General features: G+C 36.5%; 1 protein-coding gene across 1 annotated transcript in view; it reads right to left on the bottom strand.

Annotated features, from left to right (window-relative positions):
* The window catches only part of EEA1 (early endosome antigen 1), a 97,025-nt gene extending 77,494 nt beyond the window's left edge, over nt 1-19,531 (bottom strand). The window contains exons 1-5 of the mRNA XM_024754377.1: nt 19,448-19,531; nt 18,805-18,897; nt 6,699-6,823; nt 567-621; nt 405-470 (exon numbers count right to left, since the gene is read on the bottom strand). Coding sequence (XP_024610145.1) covers nt 405-470; nt 567-621; nt 6,699-6,823; nt 18,805-18,897; nt 19,448-19,531 — 423 coding nt within the window. The remainder of the gene's footprint in view (nt 1-404; nt 471-566; nt 622-6,698; nt 6,824-18,804; nt 18,898-19,447) is intronic.
* Between the last annotated feature and the right edge of the window lie 499 nt (nt 19,532-20,030).

Genomic DNA, 20,030 nt, shown 5'->3' with positions numbered 1-20,030 from the left:
GTAAGCAGCTACTAATAGTTCTGTCCTTACTAACAGACATTTTAGTGATTTCTAATTTGTCACAAACACAAATGCTTTGAAGAGCTTCACTACTGTTTGAACCTATATTTCTTAACCATTTAGGTATATTGTCAGAAAATAAGAATAATGTTTTAAACAATCCATAGGTAAATGATTCTTAATGGAGCACCTTTAAGGAGTTACATCTGACCTTCCCACATATTAGTTATATTGGTTTGCATTCATTAGTACTACAAAGGATATACATGTAGGCTAATATACAGAGAAACAAATTAGGAAGTTATTCATATCAGGCCACCTGTTTACAAAAAAGTATTATGCTTAATTTTCAACAATGAAAATAAACAACTAATAACACACTTCAAGTATTTAAAAGCAATTACTTGCTGCTGCAGCCCTTGAAATTTTTCTAATTCTTTCTTTAATTCTTCTGAGTACCATTTTTCCTCCTAAGAGAAGAAAACAGTTTTTAATTAGTAAATTGTAAAAGATTTTATTTATCTGAAACACTGAAAATAAACAAGTATAATCATTTTTAGTCTTACCTTAAGTGAAGCCTGTAGGTCTTGGACCTCTTGTCTGAGTAGTGTTATGTCATCTCTAAACATAAGTTGAAAAAAAAGGAATTAATAGTTAATGTTCTTTAACAAATCATGGCCAGTGACTGCATATTAGTATTCTAATTTTCTCAGGTCTTAAAAAAATACTATAGATTTTATGTATAGTGGCATACATATATATATAAAATCCTTGGGAAAATAATTTTATTCCTAAAGCACATTGTCTATAAATGGAAGAACATTTTCTCATGGAAATGATAAAACTGACTGTCAAGAACCTGAGCCCAAAGCAAAATATCTCCCATTAATTTACCAGCAATAAGCATCAATAGCTTCCTATTGCAGTAGTGTAAAATCTAAACTCATGAACAAGGACTATAAAATCTGCACAATCTACTCCCTGCCTTACCACTCTCACCCTCATTACTTTAGCTCTAACAATTCTGGCTTCTTTCTGTTTCTTGAGTCTGAAATGCTCTTTCCTGTCAAAACTTCACATTCTGTTCACCTAATTCTCTGTCAGTCTGACAAAGAATGGTGAGCAGACACTTCAAGGACCTAATGCAGGAAAAACATTCCATGAGAAAACACATTTAGGATTATTCTTGTGGATATGAGGAACATATCTTCCCCTGTTGGATTATAAATAGCAGAAAAAGGGACTCTCCTTCCTCCATGCCACTCCAATGGCTGCCACGGTAGAAGACACAAAACTGAACTGAGCTGATTGGGAATACTCAAGTTAACTGATTCTAGTACAAAGGGAACAGAACAGGATCAGTTCTAATGTTTCAGAAGACCAAGTCCACACCAGCACAAGCATTATCAGGAAGTAAAAGATAATGGGACATACTGGTGCAAGAATTATTCTCTAGGATGGGAGTGGGGGTAGAGAACAAATAACAGAGTCAGCTTCATCTGTGAAACATGGTTAATAATAGAAAAAGAAGGAAATTGCCAACAAAGAAAAATGTGAAAGATGGAGAAATAAGTCCTCTACCTTTGGTAGCCATTCATATGTAAAGAATTACTTCATTATTCAACAGAACTTGTCTATGCCAGACTCTCAAGTTGTTCAGTTTAATGGGGCAAGTATAAACATGGAAAGAAGAGTAACAGACCATCAGTTCTATGATAAAAATAAAAACAGAGACATAGGGACTTCCCTGGTAGTGCAATGGTTAAGAATCCACCTGCCAATGCAGGGAACACGGGTTCGATCCCTGGTACGGGAAGATCCCACATGCCGTGGAGCAACGAAGCCCGTGCTCCACAACTACTGACCCTTGCTCTAAAGCCCACGAGCCACAACTACTGAGCCCACATGACACAACTACCGAAGCCCGAGCGCCTACAGCCCATGCTCCACAAGAGAAGCCACCGCAATGAGAAGCCCACACACCACAACAAAGAGTAGCCACCACTCGCCGCAACTAGAGAAAGCCCACACACAGAAACAAAAACCCAATGCAGCCAAAAATAAATCAATTAATTTTTTTAAAAAACAGAGGCATAAAGATAGTGATCACTTCTACTTACAAGCACTTCATGATGGAGATAAACTTTGAGGTGATGTCTTTAATCTCTGAATACAAAAGTAAAACTGGATAATAGATTCCTGTTTCTTTTGTTGACTCTTAAAATTTGTCTTTTTATGACACTTTCATTAGTTTTCTTTACTTCATGTGTGTGTGTCTCCCCTCCCCTCCCTCTCTCCCATGTGGCCCTATGAACTTACCCAATTTGTAGAAACCACCTGCCAACTTAGTCTTAATATAAGAAGAACACAGGGAACACTTAGTTTTAATATGTGTATAGAAAAGTGTATATATGTTTTAAGATTTCCCTACTCTTTATTAATCTTCCAACTCTATGTATAAACTAAAACGATGAAGAGAGGAATTAATAACAATATTCTTGAAAGGCTAATACTAAATTGAATGAAATTGCGAGGAAGATAAAGGAAGATAATTCCAATTCAACTTCTAATTGGGTGGGCTCAGTTACTCCAATTAATCTTTTAAAAAGTGCCACTTAACAAATTTTTTTTTTTTTTAATTTATTTATTTATTTGTTTATGGCTGTGTTGGGTCTTCGTTTCTGTGCAAGGGCCTTCTCTAGTTGCGGCAAGTGGGGGCCACTCTTCATCGCGGTGCGCGGGCCTCTCACTATCGCGGCCTCTCTTGTTGCGGAGCACAGCCTCCAGACGCGCAGGCTCAGCAGTTGTGGCTCACGGGCCTAGTTGCTCCGCGGCATGTGGGATCCTCCCAGACCAGGGCTCGAACCTGTGTCCCCTGCATTAACAGGCAGATTCTCAACCACTGCACCACCAGGGAAGCCCCACTTAACAAATTTTTGAAGCAATTTGCCTAGCAAAGAAAATCTTTTGAAACGTGTAATATATCAAAGCAATCTAGGATATTTACAAAAGAAAATTAGGAAACATCAATCAAAATTTTAAAGGGAAACTTTATCCAAAAATTCCATTTCTAGAAATTTATCTTCCAGATATATTCAAACGTGCAAATGTTATGTCCACAAGGACATATACCACAACATTTATAATTACAAAACACTGGAAATGGCCTAAATGCTATGAACAGGAGAATGATAAAATTCCATGCAGTCATTAAGAAGAATGAGATAGCTTTACCTGCATTGATATGAAACAATCCATAAGATACACAGAGAAACAAAAGGTATAGGACAATGTAGAACTTCTCTTTTATGTAATTACATACATTTATATATTTCTTTATATATACACAGATATAAGCATATGTGTATACATGCATACACTATCTCTGTAAATATACACAAGAAACTGATGATAAGTAAGAGGCTAGGGGGAAAGGGTGGCAAGGAGTCAATTTATACCACATAATTTTTTGAACCATTTGAATTTTGTATTCTGCATATGCTATCCATACAACTAATTTTAAAATCTGGACCCAAGAAAACTAATGCATCACGTTTCATATATATGATTGATGTTGATGGAATTCTCAGTTTGTCATACGTTAACTGTAGAGCTTTAAAACAAAAAGGTTTCATGACCCACCTAAGTCACGTGGGCTTTGATCTAGAAAACATATCTTGTCCATAGTCACATGCGAACCAATATGTTATAGAAGGGCAGGATGTAATTTTAAGAAATTGGAGAGGTACAGGAAGATGGGAAGAACACATATAGTAACAAATAAACCTGGAAAAGTATACACTGACTACTCCATAACCAATGAGAAACTAGTGAAAGTTAATATTCAGAATAAAGCAATCAAATTTCCATTTTAAGAATACTAGTCTGGGGTGTCCCTGCTAGCACAGTGGTTAAGAATCCACCTGCCAATGCAGGGGACATGGGTTCGAGCGCTAGTCCGGGAAGATCCCACATGCCGTGGAGCAACTAAGCCCATGCGCCACAACTACTGAGACTGCATGCCACAACTACTGAAGCCCATGCGCCTAGAGTCCGCGCTCCACAACAAGAGAAGCCACTGCAATGAGAAGCCTGCGCACCAAAATGAAGAGTAGCCCCTGCTCGCTGAAACTAGAGAAAGCCCACATGCAGCAACGAAGACCCAACACAGCCAAAAATAAAATAAATAAATTTATTTTTTAAAAAAAGAAAAAGAATACTAGTCTGGCAGCAACATGGAGAGTTAAGTAGAGAGGTACAAGAGGTACAAGACATAGGGAGAGAGCCAACTATAAATACTGAAAAATATTTTTGAGTGAGAGATGATGAAGCCTAAACTAAGCCATAGCAGGGAAGATAAAAGGGGCTTCCCTGGTGGTGCAGTGGTTGAGAGTCCGCCTGCCGATGCGGGGGACACAGGTTTGTGACCCGGTCTGGGAGGATCCCACATGCTGCGGAGCGGCTGGGCCCGTGAGCCATGGCCGCTGAGGCTGCGCGTCCGGAGCCTGTGCTCCGCAACGGGAGAGGCCACAACAGTGAGAGACCCGCGTACCGCAAAAGAAAAAAAAAAAGTTATAAGAGCTGTTAAGGAGATAGAATTAACTAAACTTTGTGACAGATCAAATAGGGGAGGGTAAGTGTGTAAAAATGAGCATATCCAATTTTCTGGCTTTAGTAACTTGGTGGAAAGATAATGTTGCCATTAACCAGAAGATGTAACATTAGGTAAGGAAAAGATTTAGAAGGAAATATAATGAACCCTGTTTTCAAATGTCAACAGGGAGATGTTCCTTTGGAACATCTAAGAGAAGATACCTAGTAGGCAACTTGGGAGTAATTCTAGGTTGGAGATGTAGTTTAGGAGGAAGTCATGGATATGGATATTACCCCAAGTACATTATATAGAGGAAGGGAGTACATTAAACAGATCAAGAAAGAATTATCACAATGGTGTGCTGTCTCAGAAGAGTAGAAGGAAAGAGAGCCAGAAGAACCAAATTGTGCAGAGATTGTAATAAATAGTCTACAAAGATGGCTGCCATCAAGTTCTTCCCTTCGTATACACAGAAGCCACTCCTCCACTGAAAGATAGAGCTTACTTCTTGGCCTCTTCAATCTAAGCTGGCCCTCAGATTCCTGAGCACTCCTGTAGCTACTATGACCAATAAAATATGGCAGAAGTGACACTCTGAAACTTTTGAAGCCAGGCCTTAAGATAACTGGCAGCTTCTGTTTCTTCCCTCTTGTAATGCTCTTTATTAGAACCCAACTGCTGGCCTGCAAGTCCAAGCAGCTGCATAGAGAGGCCTACATGAAGGAGAACTGAGTCCCCTAATATACTGCCCCAGCTGAGCTGACGGCCAGCATCCAGCATCATCTCCCAGCCATGAATGTGAGGTCATTTTGGACCTTCTGGCCTTCCCAGCACTCAACTCTACATAACTTAAAGCAGAACCATCCAGTCAAATCAAAGAATCATGAGAAGTAATACAGAGTTACAGTTTTAAACCACTAGGTTTGGAGTGGACTATTACACAGTTATAGATAACCAAAACAGAAGTCAAGTAAAATAAAAACTGAAAATAATCCAGATTTTTTTTTTACCGTTGACCTTTGAAGAAGTATTTTCAGGAGAATCGTAGGGCAAAAACCAGGTTTTAGTGAGCTAAACATTGGAAGAAAAGTTAAGAAGCAAGAACACAGGTAGACTATGGATCTTTTTATGTTGAAAGTTCATGTATTGGGCACTAATTCACAGCTGAGAAAGCAACTCTGTTAAACTGACACTAAATATATAAACATTTATATATAAGTATATATTTTATATCTATCTCCTAACAAATGACAAAAGAACAGTACCCAAAATTATTGACTCATATATTAAAATCCTAAAGAGCACTAATAGTCATTTGTAAAAGGGAAGATTCATATTTCCCAAAAGCTCTGGTTTTCCCACATATTTTAATAAATTAAAACAACCATATTTTATAGTTCTACATATCTATCAACCAAAATGTGGTCATAATACTTTTCCTTAATGTGGTGTCCTTTATGCTATAGCATATTAACCAAGTAAGAGGCTTTTTTTTTTTAAAGAAAAACATGAAAAACAATTTTTTACAAGTAGAATAAAATCAAGTTTTCTTCCTTAGTGGGAATATAAGACAAGAGTCCTTACCAGTAGAAGAAGAAAAGCAAAGTCATACTGTTGAATGCTGTTCTAATTAATTATATTTTAGTTTAATTCTTAAAATGGTCAGGCAAAATTGTCAAGAAGTAGAATGTGTTATGTGTGCTTGCTGTTATATTGGTGATTACAAAAAAAATGTATTTTTAATAATTATTCAATTTAATTCTTTGCTAAATTCATTATTTTAACAACTTACTGTAAAATCTTCTAAACAAAGCATATCATTCTTTATTAAGCAGAATTGCTAAATAAAATTTAACCTTTTAAAAAATCACAATCTTTATTAAAAATATAAACCAGTGAACCATATTGTAGATGCTGGTATAGATAGTTTTTGGTCAAGGATAGGATTGGTTATAACAATAAAAGATGAAGGCTATGCTAAAAGAAAATAGATTTAAATTAAATAATATAAAAACACTACTCTTTTCGAAAACTAAGTATTCATGATAAAACAATGATATCACATGCATTCACTACATTACACTTCAAAACTATTATACTGTACCGCTTCAGAGCCAGAGCTTCTCCTCCATGACTCGAATCATTACCAGCATCGTGGACTGCCTCATAGTGTTTGAAAAGTTCATCAGCAGATCCAAGAGATTTCATACACTGCGGACATATGAAACCCTACAGAAAGAGGTAGAAAAAGGTTTCAAAATAGTATTTAGTATTGCAAAATAACCATTTGTATGTTATTAAATACAGTCATATGTATTATTCATACCAACAGGTAAATTGTAATTTACAGCGTTAAGCCCAAATTCTGGTATTGTGCAAAGGCACATCACTGCCTATCCTGGTTGCAGTTTACAAAATGTTTTTTAAAACCCTTACAACCATCTTTTAGGTTGAATAAATTAGTGGCTAGAGTATAGAATTCTAATCTAAGAAGTTAGCTCTAATCTAGAAGTCTAGTTGAGAAGACTTGCCATCATATCCTCCATCTCTCTAGATATCTCCCTCAGTAAAACAATATCTGCTCCACTCTACTGCACAGGAATAACCAAAATATTAAGAACATGAAGCACTCTGATCATTGAGAAAAAAGGAAATATAAATAACTCATAATTACCACAGAGTATCTACGATGATTGAGAAGTATTTTCATCAATAAATTCCTTGCTAACTTAAGATTAACACTATAAAAGCTTAAAATTAATATATAGTCCCATAAAATATTAAAAACTTATAAATAATCCCAGAATTATTATATAGTTATGGCATACAAGGTCCTGCAGGTATAGTCCCCCAATGACCTAACCAATCTGATCTCTGGACATTCCTTACTCTATATAACATGCTTCAACTATACTGAAGCACCTATGTTTCCCTGAACATACCACAGTATCTCACATTTTTATGCCTTTGCATATATTGCTTTTTTCCTCCAGCATTCTCATCATCAGTTTGTCAAGTTTCTACATCCACTATAATGCACAACGCAATGAAGCTTTTAATCTATGTTCCCCTAATGGCTAGTGCAGTATTTTGAACATACCATATACTTTCTACAGAGTGTACTTATTTAATGAAATATGAATGAAACTGGCGGGCAGAATTTGGCAAAAAAACAGAAGAGCTTTAAGAGCTTGCAGATTATAAAACCTTCCAAAGGATAGACTGAGCTAAGTAATAAGTACTCCGGACACATAAAAACTAAGAATAAACAAATAACTTCTGCTCCTTTGTTGGGTGCTATACAAATAACATACCTTCACATCATTTATGCACATCATATGGCAGAATCAAGGCTCAATGAACATAACATTACCAGACAATGGTATAACAGAAGTATTGATATATATAAAGAACTATAGGGGGCTTCCCTGGTGGCGCAGTGGTTGAGAGTCTGCCTGCCAATGCTAGGGGACACGGGTTCAAGCCCTGGTCTGGGAAGATCCCACGTGCCACGGAGCAGCTGGGCCCGTGAGCTACAAATACTGAGCTCTGCGCGTCTGGAGCCTGTGCTCCGCAGCAAGAGAGGCCGCGACAGTGAGAGGCCCGCGCACCGCGATGAAGAGTGGCCCCCGCTTGCCACAACTAGAGAAAGCCCTCGCACAGAAACGAAGACCCAACACAGCCAAAAATAAATAAATGAATAAATAAATTAAAAAAAAAAAAAAAAGAACTATAGGAACACAAGAGGAATATCCAAGTCTGCCTGCAGCAGCAGTTAATGCTTTCCAAAAACTAAACACACACACACACACACACAAACACACACACACATACATATAATGTATATGTGTATATACATATATGTAGACATATGTCTATATGAGACACTGGAATTAGGTACTGAATAGGAATTTACTTGTCAGAAATAAAGGCATTCTAAGCACATGGAGGAGCATGAACAAAGATATAGGAAAAGGTATGAAACAGTCATGCTGCATTTGAAAAACAGAGGTATGTTCTGATCACAGAGCCAGAGTGAAGGGCAGGGGCACTACAGGTGAATGAATGCAATGATCTCTTATGAAACTCCTAAAGTAAGCAAAGACAGTAGTACTGAGGATGCGCCTTTGGACATCAGAATAATGCCATTAGGATCCAGATATGTGATGCTCAGCACTGTCTTCTGAATGAATGAATGCCCCCAGCCTGTGTTTTAATGTACTTGGTATTATCTTTTTTCAAAGCCATCTATTATCTACCATCATATTTCATAATGGCTCTATATTAAGCTCTATTTGGTATTCTTATAACTTCTGCCCAGTAACTGCTGTACCACACTAGTTAACATGCTTTTAGTGCAACAGCACATAAACCCCTATAATATTTAGCTTGTCATTTCTCTTTCGTGTCTCAGCTTCTGCTAGTAACTAGAAGGCAAATTACAGTGCTCCTCAGGAAATCCACATCCCAATTATGCTATTTAATCTTCAAAACTTTGGCTTTTTGACCACTGTCTTTACTTCCAGGTTTTGGCTCGAGATACCCAAGGATGCCAAAAAGCTAACGATCCCATTAGGGTATGCCATACTTTCTTAAAGCTTCTAAACATTACCAGGTTAATACTCCAGAAACAACTGATTCATCCCTAAAGAGAAATTTTAGAAATTCAGTAATACATATTTAGAAATATTCTACCTAAGTAAATTTTCCATGTGATTAGAGCTTGCATGTTTAAATAAAACTTCAATTTTGGGACATTTCTGATGAAAATAATTCTAAAATACATATATGCACTTCCTCACCTACTTAAACAGATGATATTAAACCTTTGCTTAATGTCCCAGAAGCATAAATATTAATCACTGAATGGGTGTCTTCCACTCTATTAATTCTGGCAAGTCTCTAATTCCTGTACCCACATTCTATAGTTTTTCTTACACCCTGTTTTGTCTTTCAACAATCATTTCTAAAAATTATTCCTATGCTATTTCTAGCAGCACTTGCCTGATATGGATAGGAAAGACAGATTAAGGGAAAAATGTTTATTAAACCACATCACTCATTTAAAATAAAAGTAAAGGGACTTCCCTGGTGGTCCAGTGGTTAAGAATCCACCTTCCAATGCAGGGGATGCGGTTCGATCCCTGGGCAGGGAACACATGCCATGGAGCAACTAAGCCCGCATGCCACAACTACAGAGCTCATGCGCTCTGGAGCCTGCGCGCCACAACTACTGAGCCTGCAAGCTGCAGCGAAAGACCCCGCATGCCGCGTGCCGCAACTAAGACCCAACGCGGCCAAAAATAAAAATAAATATTTTTTTTAAAAAAAAAGTAAAATACGCTCAGAATGAATATCTGAGGGATGTCCCATGAATAGAGTACATGACCTTTAGTTCATGGGCTTTGTGATACTAATTCTGGATATTAAGAGACTCCTCTATTTTTCTAAACTATCTTCAAGGGAATTAAGGTTGCTAGATAGATAACTTATAAACAGTAAAACAGCAAAAAATAATACACCAAAATAGCCAGCTACACTATTTCCCTTAATCATTTCAAATATCTCACCTACTCTCTCCCTCTCCCTCTCCCTCTCTCTCTCCCTCTCTCTCTCTCTCTCTCTCTCTCACATACACACACACACACACACACACACACACACACACACACACACATAGTGTTGACTTAAGATTAAATTCCTTACTGTTAGTTTTCAGTTATCTGTAATCCTTTCTCAGATCCACCATAGCTAAGAACTCAGGTTAACTTGATACTTATGATACCCTATTGTACCAAGTGTCCTTTCAGTTAAAAGGAAAGTTCTTATTTAAGTGACAGGTAGGTAAGATAGTCACTTTTGATTTCGGCTAACCCATAAAGAAAAGTTGACCCATATGTTCTGTAAGAAAAACAACTGGTAAAATGCTAAGCAGAGTTCCAAGAATCTTTTATGCCTCTATCTTTGCTCACACTACCTCCATAGTTTAACTGGTGTCCTATTTGCACTCATTTCCCCACCACCCTAGAGAATGTCTGGTTTAATTGTTCCCCTCTTCAAGTTCTGCAGTTCCCCTCAAGCTGAATCAGACATTGTACTCTTTTTGCAAATATCTATCAGAAAAACTTCCTGGCATAGATACCATATCTTATTTACCTTTTTATCTCCTGTACCTACCAAAATACCTGGCACATAAGAGGTACTCTATTAATGTTAAATAAGTGAAAGTTTGGTCAGATCGTTTTCTTATACATCATTAACTCATAGGAAAGAGTAAGTCTGATTTTTTTTGTCTTTCATGGTAAAAAAAGTTTCATTCTTTTAAAAGATTTGTAAAAGAATTTTTTAAAAAGCTATGTCTCCCTTTGTTTTTAGAATACTGTAGTAATTTTCAAAGAAAGGAGATATATCATCTGAGAAATTTTTTCCAGATTAAAAATGGGCAACACTTCCCCTCACTCGCTCCCACTCCCAGCCTTCTGTACACACCAGCCTCACACACTACAGAGAACATTTGGGTGACCCATGATTAATAACAGGTGTATATCATTCTGTCACTTCCAACAGGTCTGGGGAATCAAAACAAAGACTGAAACAGTGGTAGATCCAGATTCTAATGCTGTATATTTTTCCAAATAAAGACAGTAACAGTTGACATGCAAAGTCCTCTTTCTATGTAAGAGTAAAGCATCTTAACCTAAAGCATTTTAAAACATTCATTAATAAAACATTAACTACATAATAAAGATATAACTTACAAATGTTGAAATAAAAAACATTCACTTTATATTTCAAATTTCATGGCAAATTTTATGCAAAAATATAAACTTAAACTTCTATATATGTTTACAGATTCACAAAAAGACTGCTGCAAACAGTAAGAACAGCCAACTTCCCAAGAGCCTCTTTTCCTTATTAAACCTTCTTAGAGCATGCATAATTAAAGCAATCCACATTCCCCTACAGCAGAAAAAGTTAAGCAACACTGAGGCAAGGAAAAACAAAGCTATTTTGAGCAACCCAAAACCAAGCTGCTAAAACAAAATATTCAGGACCCACAGTAACACTGGAGTCATTAAGAAGAAGTTCCTGTCCTCTTGTCTCATTTTCAGCATGCACTTTCTGGTAATGCTCCGACAAATCAATAGCAGTTATACATCTTTTCATACATAATGGGCAGATGAAACCCTGTGAAATAACAACTTTTAGGAGGATATATACAAAAAGTTATTTATGAAACAAAATAGAAACAATGAAAATAGACATAACAGGAAAATAATAGTATATTTCTTTTTAGTATATGGAAGAGAAATTTTCAAGTAGTAACTGTACAAAAGGTGAAAGACCTATCCAAATTAGGACTCTGAAATTAGTTTCCATCCTTATGCTATAGATTCCCATTGGTCAATTTTATTGAGTAACCAGTTGCTTTAGTCGGAATATCACTATTCTTTTTGTTTATGATACTTTGTCCTTACTTATCTAAGAGCTAGTATTGGCAAGGCAGCTTTTATTTTAGATCAAGAAACGACTGGCAGTTTTAACAAATACTTTTATGTAGATGATGTTCTCAACAAAAAAGTTGTTATAATGAAAGCAATTTTTAGTCTTCACCATATTCCACTAGCCTAAGATCCCATTCTTGCCCATACCCATAATTCCCAGTAGGTTACCCTTCCTTCTAATTTTATGAGCCAAATAAAATCATTTTAAAACAATCTCCCAAATTCCCCATACCTAACAATATATGTATTTTAAAATGTGGGCTGTTACACTGATCTATGGTTTGGGGTTTTGTCAGATAGGAACAGTAAAAGGATAAGAGAATAAAGGAGTTCAGAGTATCAGGGAGAAAGTAAATTAAATGAAGACAGTGGTGAAGGACAATAGGTTACAAAGGTTATAACGTCATGAGTTTTGGTGTCAGAAATAGATGTGGGTTTGAGTCTCAACCAATACTGACTATATGACTTTAAAAAATTCACTTTACCCTGCTAAATGTCAGTTTCCTCATCTATAAAATGGGACTAATATTAGCACCTATTTGTCTAGAGTTATTGTGCAGTATATAAAATGCTTAGTACAGTGCCTGAGACATTATAAGTGCTCAACAAGTATTAACTGTCATTAGATGTGTGGTTAGAGAGTAAAGGAAACGAAGCGAAGAAAGGATGACGACCAGAAGAAAAAATAAAAATTAAAAATCTAAAATAATCAGCAAGGCCAAAGAAGGTAAGTAGTGAGACTATGAAAGTTTTTGAGAGGATAGTCAGTTGAGGTAAGGAACACAGAGATATGATTTTAACATGTCAGGTAAAATTATTCTGCCTGATAAGAAGATGGAAGGTACTGCCACGGGCTTGAGTAATTAGAAAAGAAAAGTAATAAAGATCATTGGCACTGATAATATTAAGAACTGGGAGGCTAAGATGTTCCTTGATGTACGTTAGGATCGTAGCAAGGAAGAGGAAGACTACAAACAAGGTTCCAAAGTAAGAGGCAAGACAGGGTAGCAGTTAACAGCTAGTCTTGGGCTTGAATCCTGGATTCACACCACTCTTAGTAGCTTATATTACCTTCAATTTCCTCATCTGTTAAATGAGGTAACAGTAACACCTACTCCATATGGGGGAGGGGGTCTCGTGAGAATTAAATAATACATACTAAGTCCTCATCACAGCATCTGATACGAAGAAAACATTCAATAAATGTTAGCTATCATTAATATCATTGTTCCTCTTGTTAACAACCCTTTAAAGAGATTAGCCAGGGGATGAAAGTGAGGAACGTGAATTCACTTATTTTTTCTTTTTACTGATGAAAGGGTTGTCTTCCAGGCAATCACAGGACCAAGTATTAAAACTACAGAATAATAGGGTGCAAAAAAAAAAAAAAAAAAAAAAAACTACAGAATAATATTTTTTATTAATGTACTGTTGCATTGTTTTTTACCACAATATCTTTATGCTGCCTGCCTCTTTACTCATTTCTTCACTTTAAGTTTCCACATATCATCATTCAGTCATACGTTCAAAAAGTATTGGGACTTCCCCACTGGTCCAGTCAGTAAGACTCCGCGCTCCCATTGAGGGAGGAAGGAAGGAAGGAAGGAAGGAAGGAAGAATTTTTTTAAAAAGTATTTACTAAGTGTGATTACTATGTCATTATGCTATGTTGTTGAGAATGCAATGGTAAAATAAAGCAAAGACCCCATCCTCAATAAGCTTGCATGCTTCTTGAAAGAGCTATAAAAGAAAATACCCCACTAATCAGAAAATCCTACTAGAACTACCTTCAAAATGTGTTTAGAACCTCAGGGCCTCCACAACTGCCCTGATCCAAGCCACCCTCATGGTGTACATGGATCACTGTAAAAGCCTTCTAACAGTCTCTCTGCTTCTATCCTTACCCCATTAACAGCTTTATTTTCCACACAGCAGCTAGAGTGATCCTACAAAAATATAGATAAATTTTGTCCTTTCCCTGATCCAAACTCTCCAATGACTTCCTATCTCACCAAGAGTAAAACACTAAAGTCTGTGCAAAAGCCTATAAGGCCCTACATGAGGTGGGCCTGATTACCTCAATAACCTAACGTCCCCCCATTCACTGTGCTGGAGCCACACTAGCCTCCTGGATGCTTTTTCAATATGCCAGGCATGCTCCCACCTCAGAGACTTGTTCCACATGCCTGCAACATGCTTGCTCCAGAAATCAACATGATTTCTCACTTCATTCAGTTCTTTCTGAGCTACCCCCTCCTCAGAGGCAACTTCAGGAGTTGTGGCATGTGAGCCCACATGCCACAACTACTGAAGCCCACACGCCTAGAGCCTGCGCTCAAGAGAAGCCACTGCAATGAGAAGCCCCCGCACCACAACTAGAGAAAGTCCGCGTGCAGCAACAAAGACCCAACACAGCCAAAAATTAAATAAATTAATTAAAAATAAATTCCACCAGCATAAAGATTTTTTACTATTTCACTCAGTGCCATACCTCCAGCATCCAGAACAGTGTCTGGTGACAATAAATATTTGATAGATAAATGAATCTCAGACTAATAATCATTACCAAAAGGAGAGGGAATTCTTTTCCACAGAAGCATGTGGAAGAAGCATCTATCCAACATGTGAGTCAGCAAAGTTTATTGGAAAAATTATCTGTGATGAGACTTGAAGGATAATCAGATGTTAACCAAGAAAAAAGAAACAGCAAAACTAAGTAAGGCACAGAGATCAGCATATACAAAAGTTCAAAGGTAAGAAAAAACTTGGCACACCTTAAAATCAGTTCATTATGCCTGGATCAAAGAACATAAAAAAAATATAACCACATATATAAGGTCAATTGATTTCTCACAAAAGTGAAAATTTAATTCATTGGGAAAAGGTAACATTTTCAGCAAATGGTACTGCAACAAGCATATGGAAAAATGTGGTTTCCATATTCACATGGAAAAAATGAACCTCAACTGCTATCTCATCATACCATATACAATAATTTAAAATAAATCATAGATTTAAATGTACATGCTAAAATGATTTTTTAATTTTTTTAATCCTTCCGTCTTTTTTATAAATTGAAGTATAGTGGATGTACAATATATGTAAGTTACAGTTTACAATATAGTGATTCACAATTTTTAAAGGTTATATTCCATTTATAGTTATTATAAAATGTTGGCTATGTTCTCTGTGTTGCTTGTAGCTTGATTTATATGCTTGTAGCTTGATTTTTTGTTTTTTTTTTTAATCAGAAGCAAGCACAGGAGGAAGTTTTGCAACCTTGCGGTAGGCAAAAAACTTTGTAGTACCCAAAAAGCAAAAATCATAAAAGAAAAGGCTGACAAATTGTACTTCACCAAAATTTAAAACTTCTTCTCTTTGAAAGACAACATTGACAAAATGAAAAGTAAGCCACAGACTGAGAAAAAATATACACATCACATATTTCTGATTGTGGTGTAAGGGCTAAAATTAAGGCCCAATACTTTGTGTTGCCTTGACAACTGGTGAAACTGGGAGGGCTTCAAAAGGCCTAACTGCAAGTTCCCCTCCCCACTCTGCTCTCACAGATAAGGAGTTCTAGCCAAACAGCCCTCCTCTTCACAGGCAGCAAGCACAGGGCCTGCTTATCCCTGAGAAGGTTCTCTGCCAGCCCCTGGAATTATTCAAGCAAGCCAATCACATCTCCTTTAGAAACCAGAGGGCACCTTACTTTCCTGATCTACAATGCCTGCCTCTGAACAACACCTGGTTGTTCATTTTGTTCCCAAGTGCATGGCACACCGTGTCCTCCATCTCTGGGCTGTGAGTATATGTGACTAATAAACTGCCGTTGATCTCATTTGTCTCATTTGTCTAATTATGTGTTTAGCTATTCCCATAAGCCTAGGACAGGAATCCTTCCCTCACTAATCAGATGAATAGGAGGCAATCAAAACATTGACAAAGGATAAACAACTCTTATAATACCTTAATATAAAGATAAATACTCCAATTTTCAAAATGGTTAGATTTCCAGTTCCAGACAAAATGGAACAGATATACTTCTCTATTCTTCCTGCTAAGTACAGCTGAAATCCAGAGGCTTTATATATAAAACAAAACAAAAAGAAAACTCTGAAAGGTAAAGAGAAGAAGGCAGACCAGCTGAGGATCTCAGGAGCCAAGGACTGAGAGAGTGGTGAGTACTCTGGGTTTTCTTTTCGTCTCATATATTCTGGACTGGCTGCTGGAAAAGCCAGCTACCTGGAAACTTCAGTGGACACCTACCAAAAAAGCTCCAAGAAAAGTCTGCTCTCCCTAGCCAAATGACTAGGAAAATGAAGACCTGATTTGGTAATATGCTGGTCATTAGTGCGTTTCAGTGGGTACTAAGGATGGAAGCCAGATTAGAAATGGATAAAGAGTGAACCAAGAATTTGCTTATGCAATGCAATATACTAAATAGTCTGCACAACTGTCCTGATGAGAACAAATGATATGATATCACTTATTACATTATGTATTATACAGATTATATATTTGTTACAGACTGAATGTCTATGTACCCTCAAAATTCATATGTTGAAATCTTAACCTCCAATGTGATGGGGCCTTTGGGAGATGATTAAGTCATGAGGGTGGAGCCCTAATGAATGGGATTGGTACCTTTATATAATAAAAGAGACCCCAGAGAGCTCTCTTGCCCCTTCTGCCATGTGAGGACAGCCATCTATAAACCAGAAAGGAAGCCCCCACCAGACACAGAATCCGCCAAATCCTTGATGTTGAACATCCCAGCCTCCAGAACTGTGAGAAATAAATGTTTGCTGTTTAAGCCTCTCAGTGCTTTTGTTATAATAGCCTATAACTGACTAAAATACTATTATATATATTATTATACATAATAATATACAAAATATGATATAAATGAGCACTAAAGCAAGGTACTGCTTTATTTCTGACCATTTTTTTAAAATCCTGGAGACCATGATATTTCAAATTCCCATTTAGATGGATGCTAAGGGCACAATGTTAAAACCTAGAATTTGTTCAAAGTGGGAAGCCAACATCAGGGTAAAAGGGAAGATTAAGCGAGAAAAAGAGAAATTGAGAGAGGTGGGGAGAGATATCAACTGAGACCTTAACAAGTCAATACCTTAACACTGGGCATATGGAAAAAACAATACCCCCTGAGAATTCATAATCACCAATAGCCCTCAATTAGGTTAGAAATTTACACTAGTGGGTAATGTGCAAAATTTCAAGTACCGAACTTAATTTAAGGGAGTCCCAGGTTAGTGGCACCTCTAGAGCAGTATTTGTATGCTGAAGGGAATAATCTGTGGCATAGGTAAAAACCAAAGTTGCATGAGGGAGAGATGATAAGATGAGAATGGAAGAGAGAATGGAATCCAGAGCACAAGGGAAAGGACTGAAATCTGATAGGAAAAGAGACCTGTCTTCCGTGTACTAAAGTAATAAAGAGAATACAGGTGCAAGTATAGTTTTAGGGACAAAATGAGAACATTCATCTTTTCTCAATGGTATAGGAGGTGACGGCGAGAAGGCGGGACTAAGGTAAGACACATGGAAAGTTTGAGGACAAAGAAGAGAGTACAACTATCACAGAGAGTAGAAAAGGGAGCCTAATAAGAAAATATAGCAGGATTATCAGGCACTGCTCATTTACCCACTGGAGATTTTTTTGTTGTTTTTGGTCTGAATGAGGTCAACAATTACTACTAAATTCCTCTCCAGGGTTACAACCTAGTTCTCTGAGCTCATCATATCATAAATACAGTTTGGAATGTTTTCCCTAAAGATATTTCCTTAAACTTGCTCTTAATAAAGTTCAACTGATACTGTTCTTCTCACTCTCACAGTCTTGTTCGATCTTGTTATGGTTAACATACATATACATGAAGACAGATGGTCAAAAAGAGACAAAACAGAGAAATGAATGGATAGAGAAATACCCAGAAACATACACATAATAGACTCACCAACCAAGAGATGGGAAAGAATAGGGAAAAGGGGACTGGGTAGCTGGGCCGAGAAAGGGGCAATTGACAAAAACTGTCAGAGCAGAAATGTGAGTGTGTTGATCTCTTAGGGGCAGTGTTATGGGTGGTTTTTATGTTCTCTTACCTTATCTCCTTTTTCTATAATGAGTATATATTATTTGTTAAAAATAATGATAGTAATGTAGCAACTTCTAAGGCTGACCTCAAAAAATTTGAGTTATTTCTTTTTTAGACTTATTTACTTTCTCCATTAATTTTTAATAAGCTATCAAACATAGAAGTTCTTACAAAGTCATAAATGAAGACAACAAATAATGTATAAATGTTATAGTTCATCTAGTTTTTCATTAGCTTAGTCGTTCATGGCAGTACAAACACATAAGTAGATACTAATTAACTGGTAATTCTTTACAAACAGATTTTTAAATCTTCATTAAGTTGAGATGACTAACATTAAAGATAAATTGTCAATATTATTTTTCAGTCTTAATATACACTTTCGCAGTCTCACAACTAAGCACTATTATCTATCTACAACTGAGATTCAAATATTGCATTCCAATTTGTAAGAAAGATTTATGAGACCTTTCCCTACAAAAGTTAAAATTATCAATTGTTACTCCATATATTTGTGATTTTTCCTTAAATAATATTTTCCTTAAATAAAACAATATTTATTGCCAAATTATTATTTTCATACCTCTGAAGAGCTTTCATTATTGACATCCACTGTGTTTATAGGAGCTGATGATGAATCTAAATCAGGACCTTGAGAGCCAACTCTCCCAGGAGTCTGAAACACAAGCAGAAAGGGGGAAAAAAAAGTAAATATCAACAATATATTCATAAACTATTTAATAACCTAAACAGTAATCAGGGCTAGCCTTACACATAAAGGTCGATGTCCTCTCAAACAGCACTAGAAGCTATCCTTTATTAAAGACTGACTGGACCTAATACTGTATCAAGATCTCTATCTGCCTTCTCTCAGCTTTAGTCTTTTTAAATTAATAAAAAGTTTACTTTTATATATAGTGCTTTATCATCTTCATCTCACTTTTACAGAATATCTTATTTAATCATAAAGACATCTCTGCAAGAGACAGGTAAAATGTTATATCCATAGATGAGAAAACAAATTCAAAGCAGCTAAGGGACTTCTCAAGATCCTACTGTTAACAAAAATCAGAAAGAAGCAGAACTAAAATGCTGAAATTCTAATTCCTCTTGCATTGCTCCCCACTACAACAAGTGAACTACAATGATTTGAGGGGAGCTAAAAAGATCAACACAGGCCACATTATCTAGTCACCCATCCATCTATGACCCATGCCAACCATTACCAATCTGTTTCCAATACTTAATATTCCACCATCAAATATACAGTTTGGAGGGTTAAAGGCCTTTTTTTTCCTCTCCTGCAACATTTATCATCTAACATTATTCATTATACTTAGGTATGACATTAAAGGAACTGGAAATCTAGTAAAATATTGACTAAAAGATTCAGAGCACAAGAACTGACTCAATAATCCTTACCAAAAACATTTATGTTTTTGCACATTATCATTATTCCCACGTTATACAAGAGAGAATAAAGGTGTAGAAATTAAGTTACTTGCCCGAAGTCACATGGCTAATAAGTGGAAGAAAGGATTTTAACTTCAGCAGTCTGATTCTTAATCACTAACTCATACTGCTTGACATCTCCACTGAGATATACCTCAAGCACCCAAGATTGAGAACAAATCACTAAACATCTGTCTCAAAACATGAACACCCTGTACATCACTTACATATTCAACATAAATGCCAAAGAAGGATGAACTGATACTACTTCAAAATTAATCAATTAAAATAAGGATTATAAAAACTGCATAGAAAAAATGAAATAACATGTATATACTATGATTATAATTATGTATA

The sequence above is a fragment of the Neophocaena asiaeorientalis genome, unplaced genomic scaffold, assembly GCF_003031525.2.
Source record: "Neophocaena asiaeorientalis asiaeorientalis breed wild unplaced genomic scaffold, Neophocaena_asiaeorientalis_V1.1 scaffold92, whole genome shotgun sequence".
Lineage (NCBI taxonomy): Eukaryota > Metazoa > Chordata > Mammalia > Artiodactyla > Phocoenidae > Neophocaena > Neophocaena asiaeorientalis.
The sequence above is the reverse complement of the archived record's forward strand: the minus strand, read 5'-3'. Positions and strand labels throughout refer to the sequence as shown.